This window comes from Giraffa tippelskirchi, chromosome 13 (assembly GCF_054371585.1).
Source record: "Giraffa tippelskirchi isolate mGirTip1 chromosome 13, T2T-mGirTip1v1.2.pri, whole genome shotgun sequence".
Lineage (NCBI taxonomy): Eukaryota > Metazoa > Chordata > Mammalia > Artiodactyla > Giraffidae > Giraffa > Giraffa tippelskirchi.
Genome location: NC_137287.1, coordinates 13,679,625 through 13,697,867, shown reverse-complemented (window position 1 = coordinate 13,697,867; position 18,243 = coordinate 13,679,625). Strand labels below are relative to the sequence as shown.

The 18,243-nt window shown below is 44.1% G+C and overlaps 1 protein-coding gene across 9 annotated transcripts in view; it reads left to right on the top strand.

Annotated features, from left to right (window-relative positions):
* LOC145532619 (S-adenosyl-L-methionine-dependent tRNA 4-demethylwyosine synthase TYW1) overlaps nucleotides 1-18,243 on the top strand; it is a 147,647-nt gene that overhangs the window by 6,562 nt on the left and 122,842 nt on the right. For 8 of the 9 annotated variants that reach the window (XM_081558074.1, XM_081558065.1, XM_081558068.1 and 5 more), the window contains exons 5-7: nucleotides 1,784-1,978; nucleotides 2,968-3,255; nucleotides 4,333-4,455. Coding sequence is in view for 6 of the 9 variants with exons in the window: in XM_081558065.1 (XP_081414191.1) it covers nucleotides 1,784-1,978; nucleotides 2,968-3,255; nucleotides 4,333-4,455 (606 nt within the window). In the remaining 3 variants the exon portion in view is untranslated. Of the gene's footprint in view, nucleotides 1-1,783; nucleotides 1,979-2,967; nucleotides 3,256-4,332; nucleotides 4,456-16,748; nucleotides 16,849-18,243 lie in introns of those variants that run through there. The other variant, XM_081558072.1, reaches the window with a different exon arrangement.

Below are 18,243 nucleotides of genomic sequence, written 5' to 3'. Positions count from 1 at the left end.
GGGGGTTCTGGAAGGGTAAAACATGTACACCCATGGTGGATTCATGTTAATGTATGGCAAAACAAATACAATCTTGTAAAGTTAAAAAATAGAAAATAAACTAATTAAAAAAAAAACCTGCTTCGAATCTCATAATCAAGGAGGTTTGTCACTCACGGCTGGGTGCTGGGTGTGTGAACCACATGCCAGCCTACTGAAAGGTTAGAGGCCACTTGGATAACAGAAGTAGTGTGGGTTTTGGAGTTAGAGAAATCTCTTAGTGCCTGCGTGACTGCCAGGCATTACATCATATCTGTGAGAGCTTAATTTCTTCACCTGAGGAGTGCCCTGCCCCCGCCTCCAGCCACTCCCAGGTAGGGAGGTTGGCCCGACAGCAGAGGTTGTCCAGGTGTGGCCCTTGAACTGGCAGTATCAGCCTCTCCTGGGGACTCATCAGGATTGCAGAGTCTCAGGTCCTGGCCCAGCCCCACTGAAGCAGAGTCTGGACGTGGTGGGGCTGTGTTTGAACAAATGCCCCAGGTGATTCTGGAGCAGCTCAAGCTGGAGAAGCCCTTGGAACAGGCGTCCACAAACCTTTTCTAGAAAGGGCCGCATGGAAAACATGTTGAGCTTTGTGGGCCAGGCAGCTACGGAGTTCTGCCTTTGAGACAGAGCAGCCAGAGACAATCCAAACGAGTGAGTGTGACAGTGTTCCAGTAAAATTTTATTTACAAAAGCAGTCAGCAAGCAGGATTGGGCCTGTGGGCTATAGTTTGCCAGTCCTTTCTCAGTGGAGAAACTTTTGGCTGTACATGTCCATTTCCTTTTCCCCCAAGAACACATTGGAATGCAGGTAAGTGAGCTTGAATCTGCTTCAAATATGTGTTAAAAAATTATTAGTGGGACTTCCTTGGTGGCCCAATACTTAAGAATCCACCTTGCAATGCAGGGGATATGGGTTCGATCCCTGGTGGGGAACTAAAATCCCATGTGCTGGGAGCTGAGCCCACGTGCCACAACTACTGAGTCCACGTGCTCTGGAGCCCAAGCACCACAAGTAGAGAGTCCGTGAGCCACAACTCAAGATCCTGTGTGCTGCAACTGAGACCCAACGTGGCCAAATACATAAATTTAAAGAATTATTGACAAGCTTGGGTACTTAATTATCATAAAAGGTTACTTGGGGGTTACGGAGGATAAGATGGTAGGGTAGCATCACTGACTCAATGGACATGAATTTGAGCAAACTCCGGAAGATAGTGAAGGACAGGGAAGCCTGGTGTGCTGCAGTCCACGGGGTCTCAGAGTCAGACATGACTTAGCGACTGAAGAACAGCAACAACTATAAGTTAGTTCCTGACTTGGATCTGTGAAGATATACTCAAGCAGATGAAATTCTATGGCTCATAGGACTGTTGATGTGGTTTTTTGTTTCCCATGGAGATGTTGATGCCAAGTGTTAAACATTTAACGTTTTATTGTTTTAATTTTTCAGGGAATTTTTTAGAGCTCTTTCTATATTTCTTCCTGACTGATTTGGCTTTAGTTTCTAATATGACAAATGGGAGCTGATAGGAATTTATAGTCTGGGAAACAGGATGGAGTATATGGTGAAGGGCACCAGGAGGTGTGTTGGCAGGAACAGAGGGCTGGGTTTTCTTTCTCTTCTGAAAATAAGTAACATTTCTAAAAGCACCCTTAGAGGCTACTGTGATGTGAATGTCAGCATTTCAGAAAGGATTTTCTTGATTGAGATAACTTATGTCTTGGCCACTCTTCTGAAATAACGACTTTTCTTGGTTAGGTTACCAGTAAAAATGTTTGTGCCTTCCTGGTTGCCACCTACACTGACGGTCAACCGCCTGCGAGCGCCGAGTGGTTCTGCAAGTGGCTGGAGGAAGCAGCCAACGACTTTCGATTTGGCAAAACGTACCTGAAGGGGATGAGATACGCGGTGTTTGGCCTGGGAAATTCTGTGTACGTCAGCCACTTCAACAAGGTAGGTGCATTTTCATCCAGTCATTTTTTCAAGATGTGTGTTCTCCACCTGCCCCCCACCTCCGTATTTTCAAAGGAAATAGGCCAAAGGTAAAATTCAGATATGTGAGTATTTTGTTTACTGCCTTGCCACTCAGGAAGCCTGTTAAGTTTTTGAACCCTTCACTGTGCTTCTTGATAACTCCCGTGCCTCAGCTGAAGTGCTTCATACTGTAAGAAAACACGTTTCTGGCTACGAAGTCGTGAGTCTTGCCAGATGAGTTGTGTTTGTACTTTGTTGTTTCATAGTCTTTGGCCCCAGAGGCGTTATTACATTTTGGAAGAAACTGATTTTGCTACCGAGTGGTTTCATTCTGACCATTACTTAGAAGAGTCGTTTTCAAGTTCTTTAGGTACTAGCTCCTAGTTTAAGAAAAGAGTTTGTCTGCCCCTTTATTAAAAAAAAAAAAAAAACAACTTCTGCAGAATCTTATTTGAATATATCACCTGCACCCCTGGACGGATGGGGCTGGAGGACACCTGGCCCCTTTTCTTTCCCCAGTTCAACATTTTTTAAAATTGGAATATAATTACTTTACAGTGTTGTTTTAGTTTCTGCCATACCACAGTGTGAATCAGCTATGTGTATATATATTTACCGCCCCCCCTTGAGCCTCCCTCCCACCCTTCATCCTACCGCTCCAGGTCATCACAGAGCACCGAGCTGAGTTCCCTCTGCTATTCGGCAGCTTCCCACTAACTGTCTGTTTTACACATGGTAGTGCATATAGGTCAGTGCTGCTCTCCTAATTCACCCCTCTCTCCTTCCCCCACTGTGTCCATATGTCCGTTTTCTATATCTGTACCCTGAAGCCCTTTTGACAGAGTGATTCCTTCTTCCCAGCAGGCACGGAGGACAGTCCCCCAGCGGAAGCCCCAGCTGTCACAGCGCAGACTGGCATCTTCTGATCCGGAGGGCTGTTCTCGCTCACCCGTCCCTTTCTCCTGCAGGTGGGGAAGAACGTGGACAGGTGGCTCTGGATGCTTGGTGCTCATCGCGTGATGACCCGAGGGGAGGGCGATTGCAACGTGGTGAAAAGCAAACACGGCAGCATTGAGGCCGACTTCACAGCTTGGAAGGCCAAGTTCATCTCCCGGCTGCAGGCGCTCTGCAAAGGAGAGAGAAAGCACTGCGGGGGCAACTGTAAGAAAGGCAAGTGCGAGTCTAAGCAGCGCGGCTCAGAGGCGGCGGAGCCAGGGTCCCACGCGCAGGAGAAATTGCATCACAGAGACACCGAGGTACGGAGCCCACAGGTCCATGTCTCCCTGTTTTCCTCCTGCGTTTGGAGATGCTGAACCTTTCCTCTGTCTCAAGAAATGCTTTTCTTGCCTTCCGGTTGGAAGGAAGAGCTGAAACTCACATGGGGGGTGTTCTAGAGGGAGCAGGGTCCTGGGTTAAGCCATGTTGGGCTGGGTGCTATCCTAAACCTGTTCTCTAGTCGCTGCATTGCTGGAGTCCAGTAGGTCTCTACCCGAGTGTGCAGGTGAGGAAACAGTCCTGGAGAAGTTAAATGTATCCAGAGTTGAGCTCATTATCTTTTTACCCTTTAACCACATACTCCTCCTGTCGTCTCTTATTTAATGACTCCTGTCATTCAAACTTGAAGGCTGTGAGTCATCCCAGATTCCTCTCTTTGATCCCTCACATTCTAAACATTTCTCTTTCTTCCTCCTTTGGACACCCCAGTTCCTTCGAGGCTTGTGTTGACCGGCTGTGTCGCTGCTGTTGTCTTTGGGCCACTGGTCGCTTGTGTCTTTCAGAAACAACTCTGCATCCTGACTTCCTGTCTTTCTCTCCACCCTTGTTCCTGTCGTTCCATGCATGCAGTTGCCTCTTTAAAATCCCTCCTTGGATGTCTAAGGTATCTCCTCTTTCACAAATTCCAGATGGAACTCTTCCTCTCTACTCTTCTGGTCTGTCTCTGCAAGTCTTTCTCACCTTAGGAAACACCACCACCATCTCCGTTACTTAAGAAAAGGAACCAAAGAGCCATTCTCGATTCCTCCCTTTTCCTCATTTAATTCCTCACTTAAGTCCGATTGGTTCTTTGTTTAAATCAAGGGTTAGGAAACATTTTTTGGTAAAGGGCCAGCTGGTAAGTATTTCCAGCTTTGTGGGCCATACTGTTTCTGTTGCAGCATCAGTTCTGCCATATTCTTAAAGTAACCATAGATGATGTGTAAGTGATGGGCTTCTTTAGATTTGACTTGGAACTGGCTGGCCTCTAGCCTAAAATATCTCAAGTCCATCCAGTGAACTCACAATTTGGGAAGGATTATTAGACACTTTGCTACTTTTTACAATTGATGTTCCAGGAGGAAGAACCCTTTGGGAGCACCAGTGAGGAAGAGTCGGATACTGAGGACCATCAGAGTCAAAATTCTGTCATTGATGTTGAAGACCTCGGCAAGATTATGGATCATGTGAAGAAAGAAAAGGTACCATAATTTGGGGAAATAGTGAGCTGGGATCCTACAGTTGGTTAACAGCTAGCATCATCTCTTGGTGCATAGTCCATCTGAGCTCATAATTGGACAGTTTTATTTCTTTTCCTCCTATGTTGCGAGTTTTATACTTTTCTTTTTTTTTTGCTGTTGTAATATGAGCTTTGTGAAACCTTTTTTTTTTTTTTTTTTTTGGAGTATTGTTGCTTCTCCCTGCTGTGTCAGTTTCTACCGTATGGCAAAGTGAATTGGCCACACGTATACATACATCTCCTTTCTTTTGGATTTCCTTCCCACTTAGGTCACCACAGAGCACCAAGTAGACTTCTTTGTGCTATACAGCAGGTTCGCGTTAGTCATCTCTTTTATACATGTGCTATTGTGCTAAGTCACTTCAGTCGTGTCTGACTCTGTGCGACGCCATGGACTGTAGCCTGCCAGGCTCCTCTGTCCATGGGATTCTCCAGGTAGGAATACTGGAGTGGGTTGCTATGCCCTCCTCCAGGGGATCTTCCCGACCTAGGGATCGATCCCATGTCTCTTAGTCTCCTGTGTTGGCAGGCAGGTTCTTTACAACTGGCGCGACCTGGGAAGCCCCCCTGTTTCATACGTAGTAGTGTATATACGTCAGTCCCAGTGCGCTGTCTCCTCTTCGGAGGGTAGACCTGACTTTTCTCCCAGGGGGCGTGTTCAGTGTGCCTTTGGAGACATTGTCCTTGGCTGTCTCCCAACCTGGCCCCTTGCACTGAGCACTGAGTACCCTGAGAGATATGCTTCTGATGGTCCTTGCTCCTTCTTCTGAGCCTCTGGTTTCCTCTCTTGAGATCTTTCATCTGTTCTCCTCTCTGGTTGCCCAGTGAGTCAGGCTCTGAGACCTGGCCCATCCCTTTTCCCCCTCCCAAGGGGGTGCTCCTGAGTTCCTTCTTCTGGGAGCACAGACCGATTGCTCCCCAGCAGCAGTGCCCACTCGCTAAGCCACCAGTCAGGCTTTCTGGATTTCCTGGGCAGGAGTGATTCACCAGTCTGAGTGCAGGGGACACATTGTAGCTTCTCTGAGGAACCCTCCTGGAGCCTCTTTCCTGGGGCTTGAGGTGAGAAGCATCCCCCGACACCCCCAAACCTCTCTTCATTTGAGGCAGATGGAGCTCAAAATACCTTACTGACATCCTCTGAAGAATTCCTCAAGAATCTGCTCTCGTTATCTCCATACTCTCTACCCTTTCATATCATTGATGTGAGGGAGGCACTCTTAAGGTTGTTTAAACTGAGGACTTCCCTGGTGGTCCAGTGGTTAAGACCCCATGCTTCCCCTGCAAAGGGGTGCAGGTTCGATCCCTGGTTGAGGAACTTAGATCCTACATGCTATGCAGCGTGGCCAAAAAAAAAAAAAGTTGTTAAACTGGTTCTCAGATATTTCCTTTAAAAATTTATAACTTGATCTGACCCTCTCTTTAGAGTTTCCTTTAATTTAATACTCTGTTTACGTATGTTCAAAAAAATTCAAAGGGTACAACTGTCCTTATTCTTTCTAAACCCACAGGTAACCACAATTTACACTTTGGCACTATTTTTCTAGGTATTTATTTTACTGCCTTTACAAATACACCTGCATTTTGGTATAACTTCATGTTTCGGGCTATACAGATGGAATCATTTTGTACTCCAAGTCAACAGACTGCTTTTTTCTGTTTTACGTGACAGCTTTCTTTCCAAAGCCTTGTGAGTGTAATCTGACTAATTAATTTAAATATTTCTGTAGCAGTCCACAGTTATGTCCCATTGTTATTTGACTCTTGTTGATTAGCATTTAGGTGTTTTCTAATTTCTATAATGAACACTTTTTTTTAAACATGTTTTTAATCCCTGAATGGTACTTCCCCCTCCCCCCCGCCCTGATTCTTTACCATCTGCACCACCGGGGAAGCCCTTTTTTTTGGCCATGCCATGCAGCTTATGGGAGTTCCCCAAACAGGAATTGAACCTGGGCCACAGCAGTGACTGTGCTGAATTCTAACCCCTAGGCCACCAGGGAACTCCCTCTAAAGAACCCTCTTGCTCTTATATTTTTCGTGGCTGATATAAATTTATCTTGAGTAAATTTACTCAATCTGTAAAATTAAATATGTAAAAATTTCTGGATCAAAGAGAATTTTATCATTTTGGTGATATCTCCAAATTGCCCTGTGAGAAGTTGAAAATATTTTAATTTCTTTTCACAGTATAAGAGAGACATGAGAATGCTTGTTTCTCTGTACCCTTGCCAACCCCCAGATATTCTCAGTCTTTTAAATCTTGGCACCTGAAAGGTGAAAAAGCATAACCTTAAAAAAATAATAATTTGTGTTTCTTTAATTTTGAGTTAAATCCAATGTGTATTTTTTCCCCGTGAAGCGTCTCTTTCTGTCTCCCTGGAGTTAGACAGCTTACAAAGTCTGAGGGCATAGTTCTCAAGACTGTTTTCACTTCTGACACCACCTGCAACTTTGGTGGTGGGGGGCAGGTCCTAAAAACCGCCCTTAGATTTGATCATTTGTTAGAAAGACTCACAGGACTCACTGAAAGCGCTCATCCTCACCATTGCAGTTCATGGCTGGGAAAGGGCAGAATAGTCAGCTGAAGGAGGAGACATACAGCATTCTGGGAAGCAGTCATTCATTTTCCTCAGGACGTGCTACTTCTCAGCACGGATGTGAGATAAGAAGCGTGGTGCATCACCAGCCTGAGAAGCTTGCCGGGGCTTTGCCGAGCTTCAGTGTCCAGAGTTTTAATGGGGGCTTCATTATGTGGTGGTGGTGGTTTAGTCGCTAAGTTGTGTCTGACTCTTGTGACCCCATGCGCTGTAACCCTCCAGGCTCCTCTGTCTATGGGATTTTCCAGACAGGAATATTAGAGTGGGTTGCCATGCCCTCCTCCAGGGGATCTTCCTGACCTAGGGATGGAACCCTGCTCTCCTGCACTGCAGGTGGATTCTTTACCATCTGAGCCACCAGAGAAGCCCCTCATTGTGTAGGTTTGGCTGATTGATTGATTGCCCCTGTGCTTGAACCCAGCCTCTATCACAGTGCCCCCAAAGTTTGGCACGAGTCACCCTATTAGCATAAACTGTTCAGTGCCTCCAAGGAACCCACCATGTTATTAATAACAAAGATACTTCCTTCACATAGGAAGTTCCAAGGGTTTAGGGGTTACTTTCCGGGAATGGGAATCAGGCCAGACTTCTCTTTGGGCAAGGTGAAATTCTATTTTTAAGACTTTTTCCCCCAAAGATTTATTTGTTTTTGGCTGTGCTGGGTCTTTGTTGCTGCTCATGGGCTTTCTCTACTCTTTGTTGTGGTGCGTGTGCTTCTCACCGTGGGGGCTTCTCTTTTTGCAGCGCGCAGGCTCTAGGCTGCATGGGTTCAGTAGTCATGGCTCGAGAGCTGCTGATGCTGGCTCAGTAGTTGTGGTGCATGGGATCTCCTACGAGCAGGAATTGAACACATGTACCCTGCATTGGCAGGCAGATTCTTAACCACTGGACTACTGGGGAAGCCCCTTTTCTTCTTTCTGATGTGGACCATTTTAAAAATCTTTATTGAATTTGTTACTATATTGCTTCTGTTTTATGTTTTGGGTGTTTGGCTGTAAGGTAAGTGGGATCTTTGCTCCCCAGCCAGCGATCAGACTGCATCCCCTCATTGGAAGGTGAAGTCTTAACCACTGGGCAGCCAAGGAGGTCCCAAGGCAAAATTCTTTACTAAACAGGATTCTTTGCCCATGCTTATATTGGGTTATTTGGCTTCTTTGGTAAAGTTCATAACCCCAAAATACTGTGTGTAAGACTGTAAATGACAATGAAATTATTTTCCAAATTTAAAATTGCGATTGTTCCTATTGCAGCATTTTGTTCCTTTCTTCCTGGTACTTCTGTGTGTTGGTGTTGTTGCTGTCATTTTTCGTAGCTTTTGTATTTTAGAAGCCCTGCATGCGTGCAGGCTAAGTTGCTTCAGTCGTGTCCTACTCTGTGTGACCCTATGGACTGTAGCCCGCCAGGCTCCTCTGTCCATGGGATTCTCCAAGCAAGAATACTGGAGTGGGTTGCCATGCCCTCCTCCAGGGGAATCTTTCTGACCCAGGTATGGAACCCACATCTCCTGCATTGCAAGGGGATTCTTTACCACTGAGCCACCGGGAAAGCCTTTAGAAGCCCTGGCAGAGAAGTTACTAAGAATGACAAGTGTGTGAGGTGTAGGTTCAGGGTCTAGGCCAGCTGGTTTGTAACTTGGTGCCTTAAGGGCAATGCTTAATCTTCTCTGGCCTTAATCCCCTTGTTTAAGAAACGTGGACCTTCACCTCTGCCCTCCTCACAGCATTGAGTGAGGTACGAACCTGTGTGTGCAAATGCATTATAATCTCCGAAAGCCTGACAAATTGAAATGAGAAGTAAATATGCTTAGACATTTTAAATTTGCGTAGGCATTCTGCTGGAGTTGGTCATTTAGTCTGTTTTGGCTTTTCTGCTGTTGTAATTAGCACTGGTCTGAGACCTTTTTTACTTAGAATGAAGTATTGATATTTTCTTGGTTTACATATTCCCTGAGTTGAGTTACTGGGTCAAAGCAAATGTATAATTTTTTGACTCTTAATAAAAGTCTTAGTAATTTTCACAGTTAAATTGTCTTTTTTTTTTTTTTTTAATAAATTTATTTATTTTAGTTGGGGGCCAGTTACTTTACAATATTGTAGTGGTTCTTGCCATACATTGACATGAATCAGCCATGGGTTTACATGTGTTCCCCATCTTGAACCCCCCTCCCACCTCCCTCCCCATCCTATCCCTCTGGGCCATCCCATTGCCCCAGCCCAGAGCATTTGTCTCATGGATGAAATTGTCTTAAAATAGGATAAATTTCAGTGTGTGAGATGCTTGATTTAGGTAGATTTCTGGATCTACCAAGTTAAGAGCAGATATTTATAGCTTTAGGGCTTCCCGGGTGGCGCTAGTGGTAAAGAATCTGCCTGCCAGTGGAAGAGATGCAAGAGATACAGGTTCAATCCTTGGGTCAGGAAGACCCCCTAGAGTAGGAAGTGGCAACTCCCCACTCCAGTATTCTTGCCTAGGAAATCCCATGGACAGAGGAGCATGGGGGTCTACAGTCCATGGGGCCGCAAAGAGTTGTATACGATTGAGCAACTGAGCACATTTATAGCTTTATTTGTGGTGGGTGAAGACTTGTGGGATAATTTTTTTTCCAACTTCATTGAGATATGATTGACAAAATTTTATATACTTAGGTTGTATAATGTGATTCTTTTTAGGTGTATAATGTGATGATATAATATATGTATACATTGTGAAATGCTTTCCGTGGTCAAGTTAACACATTGACGATTTCATATAGTTAACACTGTATGTGTGTGTGTTTGTGTGTTTGTGTGGTGTGTGTGTGGTGTGTGTGTGTAGAACACATAAGATCTACTTTTAGCAGATTTCACGTGTACTGTAAGGCTTTGGACAGAGAAGGCAATGGCAACCCATTCCAGTACTCTTGCCTGGAAAATCCCAGGATGGAGGAGCCTGGTGGGCTGCCGTCTATGGAGTCACACAGAGTCGGACACGACTGAAGCAGCTTAGCAGCAGCAGCAGTAAGGCTTTGGAATAGTTTGTGGGTGTATTTTTTTTCTTTGCCTTTTCATCTTATGTCCATTAGAGGGCACTTGAGAAAAAGCACTAAGGAAAAATTTGGACATCCATGTAAATTATTTTTTGAAATGAAATGATTCTGGACTTTACGAACTTCAAGCAGCTGGCTTAAGATATTTCAGGTTTCTCATAGAAATCTCATAAAATCATCAGATTTAGGGGGAAAGATACATATATATATATATATATTTCCTACTTAAGTACAGCATGAAAATAAGCCACCAGTTTTTGATTTTCATTATTATGTGCAGCAGGGTACCCATTTGTGTCCCGTGTGTTCACTTTCTATTGGGCACAGTGTACTAAATTCAGTGATGGATTTCTTACCGCTTGGCTCTTCTTTTTTATGTTTTTGGGGGATTTTCTTTGGGGGTTCATCCATACGTATTCCCAAGCTGCTTTCTGCCCGATCATCATTCTGCTTCACACTAAATTGCCTTAGTTGTTACTGTAGAGGAAGCAGGATGCTCTAGTCCTTAAGAGCATCAGCTATAGAACTGGCCCACGACACTCCTACCGGAAGACCTCTTTTTGAATAATTTTCACTAGTTTTCACGGAGTCACACAATCTCAGCTTGTCTGTCTGGGCATGTTATTTCACTCTCTATGCTTCAGTGGGAGGTAATAACATTAACTGCTTTATAAAGTTGTTATAGAGATTCAGTAAGTTAATCCATCGAAAGCCTTTATTTTACTGTCTGCCACATAGTATGTCCTTGATAACTAATACCTATCATTGTCTAAGAAGATATCTTCCAATGGGATACGTTTAGTCTGACTAGAATACCACGGTGGTTTTCTGTCTCCCTCCCTCTGCAGCAGGATGTAAAGCCAAAGAGAATTTGAACGGTGGGAGTGATAACCAAGAACAAGAGAGCCAGAATTTGAAGCATTGCATATGTGGAGGGAGTGGGTGTTGGGGGAACCTGGCAAGTTTGGGGAGTCCTGTAAGCGTTTGATATGTTGAGAGTGGAGTTGAGTGGGAATTATAGGGAGCTGAAATAGACAGGGACGGCAGGGGCAGGGTCCTGGAGGCCTTTTCATGCTCTGCCGTAGGGGTATGGGTGTGTTCAAGGCAATGGAAAACAGTGCGATTTGATTGAATAGGATGGGTGGGTTGGAGGTGTGGGGAGAGAGCTCCAGGGTAGGTTCAGTGGGATAGGAGAAATCATAGTATACATTGGATGATCTCATTCAGTCCTCACTCTGACCCTGATATCTATACTCTTATCATCTCCACTTTACCATTTTACAGGGTAAAATTTTTACACAAGCTTAGAGAAGTAAATCAATTTGTCTATAGTTAGATGGCTGCCTAGTTAGTGGTGGGGCCAAGCCCAGTCTCCGTCTCTTTGTTTCACTCCCCTCTGCCGTCTCTCTGGAGGAGAAGCAATGACAAACCTAGGCAGTGTATTAAAAAGCAGAGACATCACTTTGTCGACAAAAGTCTGTATAGTCAGTTCAGTTCAGTCGCTCAGTCGTGTCCGACTCTTTGCGACCCCATGAACTGCAGCACGCCAGGCCTCTCTGTCCATCACCAACTCCTGGAGTCCACCCAAACCCATGTCCATTGAGTCGGTGATGCCATCCAACCATCTCATCCTCCGTCGTCCCCTTCTCCTCCCGCCCCCAATCCCACCCAGCATTAGGGTGTTTTCCAATGAGTCAACCCTTCGCATGAGGTGGCCAAACTATTGGAGTTTCAGCTTCAACATCAGACCTTCCAATGAACACCCAGGATTGATCTCTTTTAGGATGGATTGATTGGATCTCCTTGCAGTCCAAGGGACTCTCAAGAGTCTTCTCCAACACCACAGTTCAAAAGCATCAATTCTTCGGCGCTCAGCTTTCTTCACCGTCCAACTCTCACATCCATACATGACCACTGGAAAAACTGTAGCCTTGACTAGACGGACCCTTGTTGGCAAAGTAATGTCTCTGCTTTTAAATATGCTATCTAGGTTGGCCATAACCTTCCTTCCAAGGAGTAAGCGTCTTTTAATTTCATGGCTGCAATCACCATCAGCAATGATTTTGGAGCCCCCAAAAATAAAGTCTGACACTGTTTCCACTGTTTCCCCATCTATTTCCCATGAAGTGATGGGACCAGATGCCATGATCTTAGTTTTCTGAACGTTGAGCTTTAAGCCAACTTTTTCACTCTCCTCTTTCACTTTCATCAAGAGGCTCTTTAGTTCTTCTTCACTTTCTGCCATAAGGGTGGTGTCATCCGCATATCTGAGGTTATTGATATTTCTCCCGGCAATCTTGATTCCAGCTTGTGTTTCTTCCAGCCCAGTGTTTCTCATGATGTACTCTGCATATAAGTTAAATAAGCAGGGTGACAATATACAGCCTTGACGTACTCCTTTTCCTATTTGGAACCAGTCTGTTGTTCCATGTCCAGTTCTAACTGTTGCTTCCCGTCCTGCATACAGGTTTCTCAAGAGACAGGTCAGATGGTCTGGTATTCCCATCTCTTTCAGAATTTTTCACAGTTTATTGTGATCCACACAGTCAAAGGCTTTGGCATAGTCAATAAAGCAGAAATAGATGTTTTTCTGGAACTCTCTTGCTTTTTCGATGATCCAACGGATATTGGCAATTTGATCTCTGGTTCCTCTGCCTTTTCTAAAACCAGCTTGAACATCTGGAAGTTCACGGTTCACGTATTGCTGAAGCCTGGCTTGAAGAATTTTGAGCATTACTTTACTAGCATGTGAGATGAGTGCAATTGTGCGGTAGTTTGAGCATTCTTTGGCATTGCCTTTCTTTGGGATTGGAATGAAGACTGACCTTTTCCAGTCCTGTGGCCACTGCTCAGTTTTCCAAATTTGCTGGCATATCGAGTGCAGCACTTTCACAGCATCACCTTTGAGGATTTGAAATAGGTCAACTGGAATTCCATCACCTCCACTAGCTTTGTTCGTAGTGATGCTTTCTAAGGCCCACTTGACTTCACATTCCAGGATGTCTGGCTCTAGGTGAGTGATCACATCCTCGTGATTATCTGGGTCGTGAATGGGAGTTCATCTTTCAGTGTCATATATTTTTGCCTTTTCATACTGTTCATGGGGTTCTCAAGGCAAGAATACTGAAGTGGTTTGCCATGCCCTTCTCCAGTGGACCATAATCTGTCAGACCTCTCCACCATGACCCATCTGTCTTGGGTGGCCCCACACGGCATGGCTTAGTTTCATTGAGATAGACAAGGCTGTTCTGTATAGTCAAAGCTATGGTTTTTCCAGTACTCATGTATGGATGTGAGTTGGACCATATAAAAGGCATGAGCACCAAAGAATGGATGCTTTTGAATTGTGGTACTGGAGAAGACTCTTGAGAATCCCTTGGACTGCAAGGAGATCAAACTAGGAGATCAATCCTGAAGGAAATCAACCCTGAATATTCATTGGAAGGATTGTTGCTGAAGCTGAAGCTCCAATACTTTGGCTTCCTGATGTGAAGAGCCAGCTTCTTGGAAAAGACCCTGATTCTGGGAAAGATTGAAGGCAAAAGGATAAGAGGGTGGTAGAGGATGAGATGGTTGGATGGCATCACTGACTCAATGGACTTGGATTTGAGCAAACTCCAGGAGATAGTGAAGGACAGAGGAGCCTGGCGTGCTGCAGTCTGTGGGGTCGGGAAGAGACACGACCTAACGACTGAAAAACAAAACAGAGAAGTAGTCGTTTCCAGGAGGGATGCTGAAGAGTTTGAGTAAAGAACAAGGAGTCAGGAAGAGCCTGACAAAGCTTAGGTTGTTTATTTTCTGTTTCTATCATGTTGTGCTTGTAAATCTAAAGCAGATTGCTACTTGTTTTTTTCCTGCAGTAAATAAATGTTGCTCAAATGCTCCCCATGGTGTGTTCTGGTTAAGCAGACCAACAGTGATATCAGTATCATTAGTTTGGAAATCAATGGTGGATGCTTGGTAATTACTCACCAGAGAAACATTTCAATTTACAAAAAGAGCTCAGTGTGTCCAGTTCTGATTATAAGGTCTCTTAGTACTGCAGTGTAATCGAGTGAAGCCGTTTCTCCTTTTGTAATTAGTGTGAAGGCTTTATGTGTTAAATTCACCCTCAAATGTAAGGTGACATCTCTTCAACCCAAAGACCCTGTCTTGAAAAACAGCCTGATTCAGCTGTATGGGCTGAATACGCCAGGAGGACTTAATGGTGAATTCTGGGTTATTTTCCTAAGTCAGGTTATCCAAAATAGAATTATCGGGCCAGAGGAAAACCATTTTAAAGCTCTTGACACACCTGGTCAAAGTGCTTTTTGAAATGTTCCAAAAACATCCTTAAAATCTAGTGTACACAAAAAGCTTTGAGTCCTGTTGGAAATCGGTCATGTAAAAACTCACCTATGACAGGTGAGTGGTGTATGGGTGATTCCTTTATTAGAGGATTAGGAACACTTAGAAGTGGGGTGGAATTGCAGAAGGTGGAGTTGTATTTACACTCGAGGAAGGGTTTTTACTATTGAAAGTTGCCTGGTTTAGAATCCAGATCTGCTCTTGTAGAGCTGGAAATAGCTATCTGGTAGCTTTGAGGCCTTTATTCATTTATTCAGCCAGCATTTCCTGAATATCAACTTTGGCTGTGCCAGCCTGGCTCCAGGCTGATGGTAGGGGAAAATGACCTTTGGAGAACTGGGGAGTCTATATCCAGTGTTTCCTGCATGAATTGGTATTGAAGGGAGTCAGTGGATGGTAAACAAAGATCAATAAAATAACCAAACAGGGACTTTCCCGATGGTCCATTGGTTAAGACTGTCTTCCATCAAAGCGGATGTGGATTCGATCCCTGGTTGGTGAACTAAAACCCCATGAGTTTGTGGAGCAACTAAATCCCTATGCAGCCAAATGAATAAGTAAATGAATATGAAAAAAACCCAGACAGACAGACTTAAACAATTTAATCAATCAGAAAGATGGCCTGCTTGCTGCAATACACCTGTTCGGCATTTAATCAACTAGATGGAACTTTTATCTTAAAATCTTTAACAAATTCCTGTTTGTCCTGTTTTTATCCTAGGCAGTATTGGGGTGGTACTGTGGTTTCTAGGATGAAGATGTGAAGATGAATTAGGTAATATTGTATACTATCTTTTTTTTTTTTTAAATAAAGAGAATTAGTACTACTTTTTGGCTCCCCTCATTATGTCAGATTCATATATCGCTGCCTGAAGAAAGAACTTTTCACTTATTTATAGTCATTTTCCCAATTGCCTAGGAGGTAAACTTATAATCGGCTTTCCATTTTGCCTATCAGGAAATAGCAGATTGGAGAGAACATTTTTTTTTTTTAATTAACTTAAAAAAAAAGTTATTTATTTTTGGTTGCGCTGGGTCTTTGTTGCTCTCCATGGGCTCTCTCTAGTTGCGGTGCATGGGCTTCTCATTGCAATGGATTCTCTTGTTGCAGAGCACAGGCTCTAGGGCTCTTGAGCATCAGTAGTTGCAGCATATGGGCTCAGTAGTTGTGGCACACAGGCTTAGTTGCCTCGTGGCATGTGGGATCTTAGTTCCTGGACCAGGGATCGAACCCACATCCTCCGCATTGGCAGGTGGATTCTTAAGCACCTGACTACCAGGGAAGTCCCAGGGTTTGCGTTTTCTTTCAAGACAAGCGTGACGGGTTTGAACGTTGGGAAGGTGTGAAAGGTTGGAGACAAGGAGACTTTAGTTCGGCTGTTGCAGTTGTTCCTTAGAGGAAACCATGGCTGTGGGCAGAAGCTGTGACATGTTGGATGGAGGGGACTCATAGGTTGGGAATTAAAAGTTTAGAACTTGGTCACTTGTTCTTCAGTGGGGTTGCAGGAGAGGGAGGAATCCAGATTGACTGGTTCTGGGATCTTCATTTATTTTTGCTCAGCCTTTGAAAGGGCTATAAAAAATAAAAATATACAGGCCCTGTGTCAGTTGTTATATTCTGGGCAAACAGGGAAAAATGTCTGTACCTAGGAGATGAGAGTTAGAATTTGAAAGGGGCTCTGCACTTCCTTGGAGAGTGTTATGAACCATTGTATTTCTTTTCAGAAAGGAAATTACTGTTGCATAGGGAAGATAGAACTAACCTGCCGTAGAGGGGAAGAATGATGAATGTTTGTCCTGAATGCTCAAGACCTTTAATCACAGCTGCTGATCTCTTTCCATATGAACTGTGTGTTCAGATGATTGAATCTGGAGTAGCTGCGCTCACAATTTATAATAGATAATTTCTCCAGTGATGGGACATGGATGGTGTCCCATGGCCATTCTTTAAAGAGTGTGTTCATTATATAGGGGTTAGAAGTTTACATTTAAAACCAGAAGGGTGGACTTCCCTGGTGGTACAGTGGATAGGAATCTGCCTGCCATTGCAGGGCACATGAGTTCAATCCCTGGTCCAGGAAGATTCTGCATACAGCGGAGCAGCTAACCCCGCATGCACAACTGCTGAAGCCCGCATGGTCCAAGGCCCGTGCTCTGCAACAAGAGAAGTTACCCCAGTGAGAAACCCATGCAACCCCCGCGCATCACAATGAAGAATAGCCCCCACTCACTGCAACTAGAGAAAGCCTTTGTGGAGCAATAAAGACCCAGTACAACCAAAAAAATAGTTCGTAAAACTGTAAGGGGTTGTCTGTAGAGCTCTGAGCACAGTGGTCAGAGGCCAGTGTCATGCTGGGTCCAGTTTTGGATTTCTGTGGCTTTGAGGGTAAGCAGATAAGCTGGTGATGTTTTACGGTGACAGGCTTTGGAGGTCAGCTGTTGCCACCTACTGTCAATTCTGGCATGTGGTAGGTAATTACAGTAACTCGCTGTGGAATGATTTCAGAGACATTTAAATACTCCCAAGGTCAAGGTTAGTTCACTTTGCTCCACCATGAAACTTCCTTCTCAAGATCACATCTTTGCTTTTGGGTCTGAAGTAGACTTAAAAAAGAGCCAAAGAATTCTTTTATTTTTAAATATTTTAGCAAAATCATAGCGGTATATTTTTTAAAGCAAATGCCCAGCATTAAAACTGATTACTTTCCTAATAGATAAGAACAAATGATTGATGTTTGTTTATAAATTTTTTTAGTTCCATCTGGAAAAATGTCTTGGAGAACACTATTAACAGCAGCAAAACTTTTCATTAACTTTGCTGTTTGATTATATTTAGTGATTTGGAATGCTAACTTTTAGGACGTGTATAAACTCACTGTGGGATTTGGGTGTCTCATTTAGTATATTTGACTACTCTAACGTGCTTTTTCACTGACTTCCTATTTTGGAAACGTCCCTAGAATAATAGAAGGTAGGGAGGTTAATTCTGAATTTCATTGGTATACTTTCTCTTTCTTTAAAAAAATAATTTTATTTATTTGTTTTTAGCTGCGCTGGGTCTTCATTGCTGTGTGAAGGCTTTCCCTAGTTGTGGTGAGCCGGGGTGGGCTACTCTCGAGTTACAGTGAGTGGGCTTCTCATTGTAGTGGTTTCTCTTGTTGCAGAGCCCAGGCTCTAGGGCACGCTGGCTTCAGTAGTTGCAGCACATGGGCTCGTAGTTGTGGGGCACGGGCTTAATTGCCCTGTGGCATGTGGGATCTTCCTGGAGCAGGGATCAAACCCGTGTCCTTGAATTGGCGAGCAGATTCTTAACCACTGTACCACCAGGGAAGTCCCTCTCTTTCTCTCTTTTTTAATGTTTAATCTTGTTTTACATTTTATGTATAGAGAACTTTGAGCATTCACTAGAATAGACAAAACGAGACAGCAAATCCCTATTGCCTTCCTGCCCAGCCTCAAACATGGACCATCTTCCTCCTTTCTGTATTAGTTTGACATAGACTTGAGACAGTATGTCATCTGTGAGCTGTTTTAACTTTTAGGTAGAAAGGGGCATTGCTGTGAGTGTCCTCACTGATTCACTAGGGGCTGGACATGGAAAATGGACAGGCCCTGAGGGTAGTTTAGGGCTTGGTGGCCGGGTTTCTGCCCAGATGAGTTATTTCGGATTTCTGTAGCTCTTAGGGAGGTCTGATGAGTATCTCCTCTAAAAAGTGTGACACAAGTCTTTGTTGTCTCAAAATTGTTGATTAGCACTTAAACCATCTTCCAGAAAGACACT